Source organism: Rhinatrema bivittatum, chromosome 8 (genome assembly GCF_901001135.1).
Source record: "Rhinatrema bivittatum chromosome 8, aRhiBiv1.1, whole genome shotgun sequence".
Lineage (NCBI taxonomy): Eukaryota > Metazoa > Chordata > Amphibia > Gymnophiona > Rhinatrematidae > Rhinatrema > Rhinatrema bivittatum.
Window position 1 is genome coordinate 176,104,544 of NC_042622.1, and position 15,416 is coordinate 176,119,959.

The following is a 15,416-nucleotide window of genomic DNA, read 5'->3' on the forward strand; positions in this document are numbered from 1 at the left end:
AGTGAGGGTCGTTATGTAATTGTGGAAGGGGTCTTGTTTGGAAAGCCAATTGTAATAGGCAATATATATATGCACCCAAAAATTATCATCATGCTTTCTTTTGTGCATCGAATGTGCCTTTTGCTACCATTTTCTGGTATTCCACTAGTTGTTGGTGGGGATTTCAATTGTATACTAGTTAATGGTTTAGATAGGTCACATCTTGGGGCAGGCGCATCACAGGGTTTGAATAAGGGAATCTCGTATTTGTGCCAGGCAGATACACCTGGTAGATGCCTGGCAGACGTTACACCCGTTAGATAGGGAATTACCCATATCTCTAGAGCACATGGCACGCAATCTAGGATAGACTATTTCTTAGTGGATGGGGGAACGTTCCTCTTGGGTTGCTGTAGTACATATTGGACCTTTGATAATCTCTGATCATGCGCCAGTCTGGCTTGACTTGGAAGGGTTTCGGCCCAAGGAGATGAGACTTAATTGGTGCTTTCCCAAATTCTTATACAATGATCCTCATTTTAGAACTTACTTGTTAAAGAAATGGGAAGATTATGCATTGTTTAATTGGGACCATTTGGCTTCCCCTGTAGTATTCTGGGAAATGGCCAAAGTAGTGCTACGGGGGGGATATTATCTCTTATGTAGCTGCTAGGAGGAAAGCTTTGACAATGGAAATTCTCTCCATGGAAAAGTGCCTCTATACCGCCAAGCAAAAGTATGATCACAACCCGAGTGCAGTTACAAGGCGATAGTTCTTTGAAATACAGGTTGCTTTAAATATGTTCCTTCACCAAAGGACAAAAAAAGGCCTGATGTACTATAAAGGGAAATTCTTTTGGCATGGAAACAAAATTGGTAGACACTGGCCAATATGACATTGAAGTGAGTGGGTACAAAATATATATCCATGTTGTGAGATAAGACCAGGCGGCTAGTACATTCTGAAAAAGACAGTAATGTTTTTAAGAAGTTCTATCAGGAACTTTATACAGCGTCCTCAGGCTCTTGAGTTAAGAGGTCCTGGACTATCTTCAGTCTGCAGGCCTGCCTTGTTTAACGGAAGGACAGTTGCAGCAGCTGAATCAACCCTTTCAACTGTAAGAGATTGCCCAGGAGATTAAGGAGGCTAAGCTATAAAAGGCACCGGGACCGGATGGGTTTCTGACTGAATTTTACAAAGTGTTGGTGGCAAAACTGGTTGTACTTCTGGGAAATATGCTGTCACATTTAATTAAGCTATAGAGGTTTACTTGTGTAGCAAATAGCGCCATGATAGCGATATTACCGAAGGCAGGGTGTGACTTGCTTTCTCCCACTTCTTATTGTCCCATCTCTTATTAATTTTGACATTAAACTCTTAGCAGAAATTATGACTAAGAGGCTAGTGAAATTTCTCCCAGGGCTTATCAGGTATGAGCAGGTTGGCATTGTACCTGGCCATTTCACTACTGTGAACATTTGTAAGATTATCGCTTCTTTAATTAGCAGTAAATGTAAGTGTCTTCCCTCCTTACTTCTGATACTAGATGCTGAGAAGGCATTTGACAGGTTAGACTGGAATTTTGTTTAGAGCTTTGGAGTTTTTTGGGAACTCGGGGTATTTCCTGCAGGTGTTACGTACTTTATACCATGAACCCTGGGCCTACGTGTCAGTTAATGGCTATAATTCAGAAGAATTCTGCTTGGGCAGGGGGAGAAGGCAGGGGTGCCAGTTATCGCTGCTGTTCATTCTTTCTATGGAACCTTTTTTTGTGCAGGGTTCGGAACAGTAGAGCCATTGTTGGTAATCCTATTGGGGACTGCTCGAGAGTATGGTTTAAGTTGACTGTATTTGCAGACTATATTCTTCTCCATTTTGCTACCCACAAGCATCTGACAGCCTTTTTCAGTGAGGTGGAGGTCTATGGGAAGCTAGGGGGGTTTAAATTGAATCTGGACAAATGTGAGGCCCTCCCAACAGATCAGAATATCAGACAAGACTGGAGAGGGCACTTTCCAATGAGGTGGGTCAATGACTCCTTTTACATACCTGAGAATCACTTTAATGACTGATTTGGCAAACCTCTATAGGGTCAATTTTCAGAAGATGCTCCATTTCACTAGTTCTTTGCTGTAGACCTGGAGGGATTTCCCTCTTTCCTTGTTGGGTTGGATTAATTTATTCCAAATGATTCTCTTTCCAAAATGGCTGTACTTGTTCCAAACTATTCCTTGTTATCTGTCGAAACAGGTGTCTTATTTGGAAATTTTGGTACGGCATTATCTCTGGAAAAATAAGAAGCCCGGGTAGCCTGGGTCAAACTGATGCCTAAGTGGGAACAGCGGGGGACTCAGTTTAGAGGATTTAAAAATTATACAATGTGGCATGCAACTTATGCCATGTGGCAGACTGGTTACTGGGGACTAATTTCTATACTCCCCTTGAGTTCAAGCAGTAGCTTTTTTCATGCCGGATCTTGGGTTACCTCTTACATGCCTCTTTGATGGACTTTTGGTCACTCCTTTGATTTTATCTTGGTGCTATCTCTGTACCTCTTTAAAGCTTGAGAGTAATATTTCCCAATTTCTACCTTGGCTTAGCAATGCGAAGTTTCTACTGGGTGTCTATAATGTGACCGTCAAGGCTTGGGCCAATAAAGGACTAAGTGCGATTGCACAGTTCTTAGACGAGGAAGGGGGGGTATCAAAACGTTTCAGGCCAGGGTTGACGAATTTGGGCTAGATAATAACCATTATTTTGCTCATTTGCAAGTTCTCAGCTATATTAGATCCCTTAAGGTGCACGATTGGGTTGCGGAAAATAGAGCATTGCTATCAGATACATTTGATATAGAGGACCTGTCTTGCCATTCCATTTCTTATTTTTATCAATGTCTTTTAGACTTAAAGCCTCCGATTGATTTTGGGCCCATTTTGCCTAATTGGAAGAATGAGATGGTCTTAGATCTTACTGATCTCCAATATGCTCTTGGCTTTAAACACCTAAAAATCTATATTTATTTTAATTGTATTTATTTAATTTATATTCCGCTTTTCGCAATGTTGCTTTAAGGGAGGCTTGGTATAAGTTTCTTATGAGATACTATTATTCTCAAACATGGGCCTTCCATATGAACATTGCTCCATCCGCAGTTTGTGAAAAATGTAACCTAATGCCTGGCACTTTGGGGCATCAGTTTTTGAGGTGTCCAGTAATTGTTTCTTTTTGGAAATCTGTAATTAAACATATTTGTCAGAATACGGGCATACAGTTGCCACTAGATATGAGGGTATTGTTGTTCGATAATATGCGGGGGATATCCCTGGGGCAGAGATTTACTCGACTTTGGTTCCGGAAGGTATTGCTGCTTGCAAAAAAAAATCCACCCTGCAGTATTGGGTGGGGAAAGATCCCCTGAATTTGACATACTGGAGAAATCAAATCCATCTCGTGTAGTAATGAGAAATATGTTGAAAAAATTGATTTGACTGAGAAACGAAAGGCCTTTTTGCTTATTTGGAATATATACTTACAGTATCTGCCCCATTGGGCTAGGAACCTTATCATGAATGATTGCTAAGCGCCAAGTTGTTTTGTGGTATAGTTTGAGCGGCATGGCTGAGATGTTGGGTGGGTGGGGAGGGTCAGCTGAATGTGGGGACTGTTGCTGTAGTACCATGGGTACTTCCGGGGACAGTGGGAAGAGTCAACCCTTGTTCCCCTTTTTTTTTTTATTGTATTACGGTTGTCTATATTTTCTTGTTCCATGTACTTTTGTTTTAAATTAATAAACATATTTAAACACAAAATATGATCATTAAACTTGGATATCTTTTTAAAGGTCGCAGGGACTCTCTGGCATTCAGACGCAAGACCCTGTGTTTGTGCGAGAATTGTGCGACACTGTTTATGTGCTAAGGGATAAACTTTATATACTTGGTAGTAAAATGGGCTTATAATACAGAATGGGAATGATAGAGCATCTTAAATGTTATCTACTGATTTGAGTGAAATACTTCAGTATTTTTCAACTCTTTCTTTTGTGTCGACTTCTGTCATTAACAAAGCACCAGTGTAAGAAAATGAAAAGTGAAATAATATGCCATAATTTGCATTCCAGGTCACCATGTGACTGCATGGCGCGTCAGGTATTGCTGCTTATGTAATGTACACCTTTTTATGTCAGCTGTTTCCTGCCTAACTACTGACAAGAGCCCCATTCATATCTCCTCTTTTTATCCTTTCAGCAAATAAGTAATTATTCAGTATAGAAGGCAGGATATTTGGACCTGGCTATTTAATGTGGCAGCACACTGTAATGAAATCTGCCCTGGCTGGTAATCTGAGAGAGAGGGGGGGACTGTAACTTTATCTGCTTTGAGGGGCTGTTTATTTGGCACATCAGTGAACCTTTTTATCCCAGTGACTGACAGCTCCAGCAGGGTCACGTTTACCCTCCATTCTATCCTGTATTGTAATATTTAATGGCGGACAAGGTTGAGTGGGAACGAGGGTAACTTGAACTTGCTTTTCCACAGAGCAGAGACTAGGAGACAGCTTGTTCCCCACAGTTGTGGTGTAACGCTTGCCATGACTTAGCATTTGTTTATGGGGGATAACCTTACTGACTACAATTAAGAAAATATAAATTGATAACAAGGAAAATGTCTTCGAACTGTCAAGTAGTATGTGACTGAATGTACCACTGGCACAATTCCATATGGAATAACATGTTAAAATTCTTTTTAATGGTAATTAAACTATACACTGTGTGTAATCTAACTGACCGTGGGACTCCTAAGACAAATATGAGCTAACAGAGCAGTGTGAGACTTTTTTTTTTTCCCCCTTATGTCCATTCAGAAGTGAGTAAACTTTTCTATATATCCATTCCAGTACTTTTTCCCTATTCTTTCTGACTTCAGCTGTCAGAACTAGTCCCTACTAGGGACTTGTAACTACCTGGAGATTTTCCCCATTCCTCTTAAGCCAGACCAGTTCCAGATACATGGTTATGTTCACCGGCCAGTAGATGAAGACTGAGACTAACAGATTTGCTTTCATCACACCTTTATAGACTCCCATGCTGACTTCAGTTTACCAGCTGAGGTCAGCACAGATCTGTTAGTCGACGAGCATCCTGTCCTGTGAGCTGAGGCCTGGTTAGGCCGGGTGATGAAGAAATCTAAACTTGATCGGGGCAGCTCCTGAGGTGAAAATCCTGTACACCCTCCCTCAGTTGAGGAGAGCCTGAGAACAGGAAGCTTCCATTTTTTAACCTGTGCTGTCAGTGCTTTGAATCTTTGGTCTCTCTAGAGCCCCCACCCCCCTCATCCTCTTTTTTCCTCTGAGGCTCCTTATTTTGGCAAGTGTTTGTTAAAAAAAAAAAAAAAAAAAAGTTTTTTCTGTCTGCTTGTTACCTTAAAAGTTTAAAAAAAAAAAAAAGGTAAGAGGAGGAATTTGATCCCTTCCTTGCAAGCTGTGTTCTATGAGTGAGTGATTACAGTTCTGGACTTGTGTTAATTTTTTGGTTACTTGGAAGTTTTGAGGCAGTCTGAGAATGGCGTCTTTGGAGCGTGGTAAACAAACCACGCTGTGTGCAGCATACAGATTACAACAGCAGGCAGCTGGGGGAAGCCTCTGATACCAAGCATGTGGGGAAGATGAGCGTGAACAGTAGTGAGAGATGGCTGCCGGTTGGTTTCTGCAGCAGCAAGGTTAATGGCTCAGCCTGTTCCCACCGGCGAGTTTGCTACTGTGGTGGGAATGGCGGCTATTTCATAATTGGACAGAGTGAAGAACTGGATTTAGGACCTTCCTCCTTGGTTCCTGTGACTCAGCTGTGATGCTATCTAGTGCTGGGCCTTTGTCTACTCTTGGCCTTCCCTTTGTCAGAATCAATACGTCACTCTGCTTGGGCTTTGATTTCCTCTGAGTTTTTAAGGTATCTGCACCAGACTTTTTGTATGAGGCAGAGTTCTGCAGTGGGTGTCTCTCCTGTAGTACCATCCTCCAAGACTTCTAACACTGGGGGTAAGGGTCAGAAGAGAGTAAGAAGGGAAGAGGAAATGGATAAAGAAGTGGAGGAGGCTAGATGTTTCAGGTCAGAAGGATCCTTAGTGGACCTGAAGGTGCTGAGGGAGAAAAGCAGTGACTGACTTGGAGGAAGCAGATCATCTTCCCAAAGAGGAGGATGGTTCTGCGATGGTTTGCTTTTTCGACAAAGAAGAGCTTTTGTCTCTTATCTCTTTCCTACAGGTTTTGAATATTACAAAAGAGCAAGGAGAAAGGAAGATCCTAGTTCTTCTGAGGATCCTATTATGGCGAGCTTAAGAAAGCCTTTGTAGGTCTTGCATCTCTCAATCAGAGATTTGGTCTGTCTGGAGTAGGATCATACTATTTTAAGGGCAAATGATCTCCGGCAAAGTTATATCCCCTGGTATCGTAGGAAAGGGAGAAACTGAAGGTAATGTGCAGTAATGAAGAGGAATACTATTCCTGAGAGGGTATGAAGCACATCAGACCTCTGGAAAGAGATCAGTTCCTTCCTTGGAATTTAAATCTGTTTTTCACCTTTTTTGGTGGGTTCGCTTTTGAGTTGTTGAGGAAGGTTTCCATCAAACTTCTCACTCTATGGTGCTTTTAGTGATGATCTGTTCAGCTAGGCATATTTCGGAGTTGCAGGCCCTACCATATAGGGAGCCATTTTTTAGTTTCTTAGAGGACAAGGTGAAAATTCATATAGTGCGACCTTTTCTGCCAAAGATAGTTGCTCCTTTTTCACCTATATCAGGAGGTATTTCTTCCTTTCATAGAGAGTCATTTGGGGAGAAGTATGCTCAGCTACATTGTTTGAATGTGAAGAGAACTCTTTTAAAGTATTTAAAGGTTTCCAGTGGTTTCCAAAAGTCTGATCATCTTTGTATTGTCTGGGGGTTCTAGAAATGGTGAGGCAACTTCAAAGTCTTTGATAGCATGTGGGATTAAAGAGGTGATTGCTGTGTGCCTCAGGGCTTGAGAGCACATTCTACAAACATGTCGGTGGACATTTGTAAGGTGGTGTCATGGTCCTCTTTGCATTGTTTTTGAGATCATTATCGGCTTCAGGCCAAGGACAAAACTGCCTTTTGGAGCAAAAGTTTTAAGAGTGGGTTTGGCAGTGTCGCACCCATTGCAGAGTTAGCTTGGTACATCCTATGTGTCTGGAGTGGTCTGGCTAGATGAAGAGGTAGGGGAAATTTAGGCTTACCTGATAATTTCTCCTCTTACTCGCTTAAAATTTCAATTAGCTTTTTTTCTGAATAAATGGACACTTATTTGAAAAGGAACTATTTAACTTTTTATGCCCCACTTCCTGTACCTTTTTTATACTTGACTACAAAGCCAGCTTCCTAGACTCTCTCTCTTTGAATTTAGGAGTTTGTCAGAGGCAAGTTTAGTATGAGGCATATGCCCAGGTAAATAGCACAATTTAGAAAGATGTTTCTATTATATAGCATTGAAAAATCACTGTTGCAGCATACGGATAGTGTAGGGAATTATATTGGCAGATTGATAGTGATAGCATTATGGATGAAGGACTTCAGCATTTGAAGTGGAATTTAATAGATGTAAGCAATTGGCCAATTCCTTTCCCAATCTTTGGGGTTTTTTGTCATAAGCAGTCAAGGGTTAGTTGGTAATCCTGTTTGTTTAAATGCTGAATTTTAAGGATTTATCCATTTTTCCTTTCCAGTCTCAAGAAAATGTCTTTGTAGATTTTTCTTTTAATGGAGAATAATTTAAAGGCAGAGGTAGGCAAACTATGGTCCATAGGTCACATTTAGCCCACGGGAAGTTTTTATCTGGGCTGCAGGGGCCAAATGGTTCCTAGTTTGTTGTGACAGAGCAGTCAGTTGCCCCAAGAAGTGACATCTGCTGGTCAGAAGTGATGCTGAAGTGCATCTTATTTCAGACCTCCCCCCACCTTGCCAGCCTAAATATCCAAGGGGGATGCCCCTTACCTGAACTGAGCCCCCAGTTTTGGCCCAAAAGTATGCCCAACCCCGTTTTAAAGCATAATTTATGGGGTAGATATTAAAAAGCTATTTAGATGTATAATGGGAAAGTTATCCGTCTGAATGGCTTAGCCGCATATTCAAAAGATTTATCCCGCTAGAATTTAGCTGGATAAGTCAGTGCCGTTCCTGAGGTGGAAGGAAGGTATTCCGGGGAGGAGCAGTGTTAGCCGGTTAACCGGTTAACCGGCTAACTCTAGACTCGCCATTGGGCAGGTCTAAAGTTAGCTGGATAGACTTTAACTTAGCTGGGTATATTTAGCGGTACGGTCGCACCGCTGAGTATCCTGTTTATTAGCCGGATAAATCTATCCGGCTAACTTAACTAGCTGCTCAGCGGCTGAATATTGACCCCTATATTTTTAGGGGGTAAGTAGATTCTGGGGGTTGCCTTATATTTGATCATGAGAACCAGTTGCACATATATTACATAAGAACACTTCCTGTGTGATTATGGGTTCAGCAGCATTGTTGGCAGTGTTGCTGCTCTGTTGGGGAATCTATGTTAAAGGGGCTGAATGTATTAAGGGTGTTCTCCCAGACTACGATAAAGCAGGCCCAGGCTGTGTACTAAGGACAGACAGTCAGTATTCTGCTCATGATAGACTGGTCAAGAGAGCTGAGAACCTCTGCAGTGCACATGGAGAGGCCTTTTCTGTCTGAACATGCATTCCAGAAGTTTTCCTCCTTATTAATTTTTTTGTTTTGGGGGGGGGGAAGGGGGGGGGTGTTGGTGTTAATTGAAACTGTTTTGTGACTGTGTATGAGTGGCTCTGTGTAAAATGTTTTCTAGTCTCCGCTGACATGTTTACCTGACCCACGGCAAAGGCATAAATTCTAAGGCGGTGTGTTCTTGATCCAGGAGTGTTTAGCTGAGGGACATTCTTTGCTGTTTTTGGTGTAAGATTGCTTCCATCGGGGGAGGAGATGTATGTGTATGGAGGCAATGTTTTACCTAGTTTATCCTTAAATCTATAGGATTTTGCAGTGGTCAGAGGTGAAGGCTATTACATTTTTTTTCCTTTCTCTTCATTCTGACAGTCTCCAGGTACTTGCCCCCTTTGTTACTGTGGCAGCATGAAAAGTAATAGCAGCAAGGATGCTGACCAGGCCGTAAAAAGGGAAAACGCCGAGAAGGTGCCTGTTCCCAAGATATTTTTTGGGACTCGAACACACAAGCAGTTATCTCAGATTACGAAGGAGCTTCGGAGGTCAGCGTATTCCAGAGTCCCCATGACTGTTCTCTCCAGCAGGGATCACACCTGCATCCATCCAAAAATATCCAGTAATAAGAATGAGAAATGCAGAGAGATGATGGAAGCAAATGATGTGAGTAACTTCTAGTCCTTTAATATCAGGACAGGTAACCAGGAGCTGATTCTGTGTCTGAGGCCCACGGTTCAGTCCTTGGGGGGGGGGGGGGAGGGAGTCATGATTGGAATCAGGGCCCACAATTGCAGATTTTGGATGAGGCCCCCGGTGCATGGCCCCATTACTGCAGTATCCAGACTAAGTATGTTGGGGGTTGGGACAGATGTAAAGCAAGGGAAAACCCACAAAGTAGTTTTGATTGAAGGCTCAAGATGGCAAATCTCAGCTCTGGCTCTTATTGAGCTGAAAGCCCAAAGGAGCCAAAACAAATAAAAAGAGAAGAGAAAAGATAAGCAGAGTTCATGTGGCCATTAATTATAAGTATGGTGATTGATACATGATGTGGTAAATCACTCCCAGCATTTTTGTAGCAGTGATACATAAATGTAAATTAAAACTCTATAATATTTCATTACATATAAAAACAAATGCCAAACCTTTTTTATTATTTTTTTTTAGTAAACATTTGTCCCTCCTGAGAGCTAGATTAGCTAGTATCCTCAGTAACTGGATCAAGTGACACCTTAGCTGCTTAGCAGAGAGCAAGTTGGAAGCTCCTGTGTTGGCTCTAGTGCATTTTGCACTGAAATATCAGCTTAATAAATTCCAACTTCCAGCAACAAATAATAAATTGTGGCTTATCTAATGATCTCCAAACAGAATCCTTTTACATGCACAGCTACAAGTGGGGAACACAAGAGGGGTTGTTTTTGGTGTATTGCAGAATACTTGATAGCAAGGTTGGAGGAGGATAGGGAAATCAGTTCTCAGATCTAAAGAACTGAAAGGTTAGCCAGCGAGCGGTGCAGTGCAATCTTCTAGTAACTATGTTGAGCCTGGAGAAGACAGGACTCCGCAGATTGGATCAATGTCAAAACTCTTGAAAGACCTATAATATGTGTGAACTTTGAAGACTATCTGGTCACATGTGGAGAAAGGATCTGAGTATGAAAGAAGCTCAAGTACATCTTTGGATAATTCCTACGTTGCTGTAATTTGTAAATTTAATGTATTTTGATAATGGACTGGTTGAGTAGTGTCACTTTTTTGTTTGGGGGGATTCATTATTGCAAAGAAAATGTTTCATATAATAAAAAGCAGATTTTCTTTGCACTAGGAAACACATACATACTCTGATCTCGATAATTTTGTACTTGACCGATTTGTATATCTGGGAGCCTGAAATATTTGTGTTAACTATTCTTTCAGCACATAGATACCTTTTATGGCTTGCTAAAGTTCCTTTAGACACACAAATATTCACTGTTCTTAATGTCAAAACCCTTATTTTGTATTTGCAAGATTAATATGTAAGTTTTATGCAGTCTGTTTAATATCCTCTTATCTGTCAAATTTCACTAGAATCGTAATCTAGTTTTCCTTTTACTTTTGCTCTGTTTAGCTACATGTGGAAGTTTGTAAAAACAGCTCTTCTCCTAGGACAAGCAGGATGGTAGTCCTCACAGGTGGGTGACATCAGATGGAGCCCGGCATGGAAAATATCTGTCAAAGGTTCTAGAACTTTGACCAAGCGCACTCAGCATGCCCAAGCATGCCACAATCCACGCGTCCATGGGGGGGTCCCTCTTCAGTCTCTTTTTTTCTGCGGAGCGTTCGTCTCACAAAGGTGGAGCTCATGCTTTTTCTACTTTGGAAAACTTCCAATAGAGTCTCTCTCGGTTTTCTTCTCTCGCCGGGGTCCTTCGATCATTCTCCGGCTCTTAGAAGGCATCGCAGTGCGTTCCCATTTTCTGCAGTCAGTTTCAGACTGTGCCATCTTCCGATGGCTGCTGGCCATCAACCGCTTGTCGGTCTCTTTTTTTTTTTTTTTTTCCAGTGGCGTCATCTGGGTTCCGCCACTGCCCCTAGTGCCCCCGGACTATGTCCATCACAGTGCCCCCATGAGGTCTGTATTTTGCGCCTGGGGGTGTCGAATGATGTGTGTGACTATTCTTTTTGAACCCAGATGACCCCCAACAGTCGCCGTGCATGCCTTGATAAGATGGAGAAGTTGTTTGGGCCCAAGAAGTCTGAGCCCTCTATCTTAGCATTGGGGGCATCAATTCCTAGGGGCAAGGAGGACCCTGTAAGTACCGGTCTTGTCCTGCTACCTCTTCTCCTAGTTCCCCAGATCAAGTTAGGAGCTGAGGATTGGCCCTTGTCTATTTCTTTCCATTTTAGGTCCGGTGCATGCCATCGCCTTCTGCACCTGGGAAAGACTGAGCTGAGCATTGTGGGAAAGTGAGGAAGCACAGTCATCGGTCATCTTCCTCCCATGACTCCCAAGCTCGGGAAGGAATCATCAAAGATGCCCCCGAAGCGAATACGCACCAACAAGGCATCAACCAAGGCAGTCCCTACTAGGGATGTGCATTCGTTTCATTCGTCTCATACATTTCCCATTACATGCCAATTAGATGTGCATTCGTTTCATACGTTTCATATTACATGCTTATGAAATGAATGCACATCCCTAGTCCCTACTGGTTCCAGTGCAGGGCACCAGTCTCCCTTGGGGCTCCGAGGGAGACCCAAGTTCCGCCGCCGCCTCCTCAAGCTGCCCTGTCATCGGCAGCATTCGAGGAGGAGTTAGAGCACAGGATGTGGTTGGCGGTCGGACCATCCCTACAAGGCATCGAGCTACTGGCCCCATAGGAGCCACCACTGCCACAGGAGCTTGCGCCATAGGTATTGGCACTTGCTGGAGTGCCTGGATTTGCTCCTCTGTGCACTACTGACACAACCCATGCTGATGCCCCGAGAGCCTTCGATGCCTCGAGGGACACTGGTGCAACCTCGATCAGAAACCATTCCCATCGCTGATTCCTCGGACGAGGGAGGGCCAGTGGTTATTCCTTCGCAGGCCCCTCCATGCCTGCCGTGCACTGAACGGCCGGGTCCATCAACACCATCTATGCCCCTGGTTTCTGTGAAGTCTCCGTTACTGTCTGTGCCCTCCGGCCTACTGGGGCTGTCGGTGCCTTTGGGCTCTTGGTGTCCCAAGCCAGGGCCACTCTTCAGGCTCCTCCACCAGTGTCACTGGGTGATCTGAGAGAGGAGTATGCCCCCTAAGACCCCTGGGAAGACTAGCCTTCTGAGTCTTCCTCAGCGGAATCCGGGGATCTACCTTCTGAGCCATCCCTACCGGAGGAGAGACACTATTACTGCCTATATATAATCATGCTCCCACGCTTATAATCATTTCACCTAGCTTATATTTTTCTTGTACAATAATTTCCCTTCATGTTTCCCCCCTCTTACCACTCCCCAGTTCTTTAATCAGTTTCAGTGTAAAGCCCTGTTGGCCAGTTTTATGTTACATGGAAACCGATGTGATGTTTGCATAACGAACGTCGGTATACAAAAATTTTAAATAAATAAATAAAGAAAGAAATATTCTCCTCCAGAGGACCTGACATTTGCGGTTTTTGTCCAGGCCATAGCGGAGTCTGTACCCTTCCAGCTCCTGATGGAAGAAGACTCCAGGCACAAAATGCTGGAGGTTCTTAAATTCATGGATGCTCCCGAGGAAGTGGTAGCAGTCCCGGTCCATGACATTTTCAAGAAAATGTTTGTCTGCCTCTGGGAACACACTATTTCAGTTCCTCCGGTTAACCAGAAGACTGCTGTATATCTGGTTCAGCCCACCACCGGTTTTGAGTGGCGTCAGCTTCCTCACCAGTCTGGTGGTGAAGTCTGCCCTAAAAAAGGCTGAGGTCCCAAACCCATGCCATGGCTTTTCCAGAATGTGAGTACAGGACGCTCAAGTTGTAGTCACCACGGATGCATCCCACCAGGGCTGGGGAGCCCATGTTGGGGGTCTTCAGTCACCACAGGAAACACACTGTCAGATCAACGTCCTAGAGCTATGGGTGATCAGGTATGCCCCTTTCGGTGTTTCGGGATCGTCTAGTCAACAAAGTAGTCCTTATCCACACCGACAGTCAGGTAGCGATGTGGTATCTGAGCAAACAGGAGGGCATGGGATCCTTCCTCCTCTTTCAGAAGGTGGTCCAGATATTGTCATGGGCCATGTCCCAGGGCATCTCTCTTCAAGCCATGTATCTGCCAGGAGAGGGAAACGTGCAGTCAGACAACCTGAATCTAACTTTCTGCCCGCATGAGTGGTCTCTGAAGCAGGATGTAGTGGATCGGATCTTCCTTCTTTAGGGGACCCTGGACTTGGACCTATTTGCTTCTCCCGACAACAAGAAAGTGGATCGATTCTGCTCCCTCACTGGGGTGAATGGTAGACCAGCATTGGATGCCTTCACCCGTCACTGAGTCAGGGGCCTCTGGTATGTCTGTCTTCCGCTTACCTTGGTGTCAAAGATCCTCTTGAAACTCCAGCCGGAGTTTCACCCTATTGGCCTCAGCAAATCTGGTTTCCTCTCCTACAAGATCTCTCCCTGAGGGAGCCAATCTGTCTGGGAATATCCCTGGATCTAATAATGCAGGATCGGGCAGGCTGCGCCATTCCAACCTCCAGGCCTTGTCCCTCATGGCCTGGATATTGAAAGAGTAACCCTACAGCCCCTGAATCTCTTGGAGGGTGTGTCTCAGGTCTTGCTGGAGTCCTGAAAACCTTCCAGTAGAAAGTCTTACAGCCTGAAGTGGAAGAGGTTTTCTGAGTTGTATGGAAGTGATGGGTTAAACCTATTTTCTTGCTCCGTCTCCAAGCTGTTGGAATACCTCCTGCACCTCTCGGAGGCTGGCCTGAAGACCACCTCTATCAGGGTTCACCTTAGTGCCATTGGGGCCTACCACCAGGTGCGCCCATTTCGGGGCACCATTTCATGCGGGGTCTGCTCCAGCTGAAACCTCCCCTGAGACCCCCTGCGGTCTCCTGGGATCTCAACGTCGTTTTGTCCATTCTGATGAAGGCTCCTTTTGAACCCTTATACTCTTGTGATCTGAAGTACCTTACCGGGAAGGTCCTCTTCTTGGTGACTATTACTTCAGCATGCAGAGTCAGCAAACTGTAGGCTCTGGTCTCATATCCACCCTACATGAAGTTCTTCCACGATCAGGTGGTCCTACGTACTCACCCTAAGTTCCTTCCGAATGTGGTGTCCAACTTCCACCTTAATCAGTCAGTTGTCCTGCCCACCTTCTTCCCTAAGCCTCATTCACATCGGGGTGAACGGGCTCTGCACAGCCTTAATTGCAAAAGGGCCTTAGCCTTCTACCTGGAACGAATGGCAAGCCACAGACAATACATCAACTCTTCATCTCTTTCTATTAAAAACAGATCGGGGGTTGCTGTGACTAAGGGCCTACAGTTCGCGGGCCGTTTTAAAGCTCATTCCATTTGGACCATGGCGGCCTTGGTGACCAACTTGCAAACAGTCCCCATGGACAAGATTTGCAAAGCTGCGACATGGAGTTCCCTCCACACCTTTGCTTCAAATTACTGCTTAGACAGGGAAAGCTGGCATGACAGCCATTTCGGTCAGTCTGTCTTGCAGAACCTTTTCAGTAACTAAACCCAACTCTTCCTGCCTCAGGCCCTTTTTCGGGTTCAAGCTGGCTCCCCTTGTTCCAACAGCACTAGTTGTGCCCATTGGAACCTAGTTAAGTGCTGCTTGTGTCATGTTTGCATGGGAGCAGCCTGTAGCTAAGCATTCATCCACCTGTGAGGACTACCATCCTGTTTGTCCTAGGAGAAAGCAGAGTTGCTTACCTGTAACAGGTGTTCTCCTAGGACAGCAGAATGTTAGTCCTCACGAAACCCGCCCACCACCTTGGCAGAGTTGGGTTACTCCTTGTTTATTTTATTTTTTTGTAGTTCTATATTACGAAATTGAGGAGTGACCATGCGTAGTTTTCTGTGCTGGGCTCCATCTGATGATGTCACCTACCTGTGAGGACTAACATTCTGCTGTCCTAGGAGAACACCTGTTATAGTTAAACAACTCTGCTTTACTTGCAAGTGACTGGCTGCTGCTTACTTGCATCAAAGCACGAGAGCTAATATAGCAAGAACACGATCCAGTGTACCATTGACC

General features: G+C 44.1%; 1 protein-coding gene across 3 annotated transcripts in view; it reads left to right on the forward strand.

Moving 5' to 3' along the window:
- Positions 1–15,416, forward strand: part of BRIP1 (BRCA1 interacting protein C-terminal helicase 1) — a 309,402-nt gene that overhangs the window by 134,048 nt on the left and 159,938 nt on the right. For 2 of the 3 annotated variants that reach the window (XM_029612654.1, XM_029612655.1), the window contains exon 7: positions 9,079–9,366. The exons of the other annotated variant lie outside the window; for it this stretch is intronic. In XM_029612654.1, the coding sequence (XP_029468514.1) occupies positions 9,079–9,366 (288 nt within the window). The remainder of the gene's footprint in view (positions 1–9,078; positions 9,367–15,416) is intronic. 3 annotated transcript variants of the gene reach the window in all.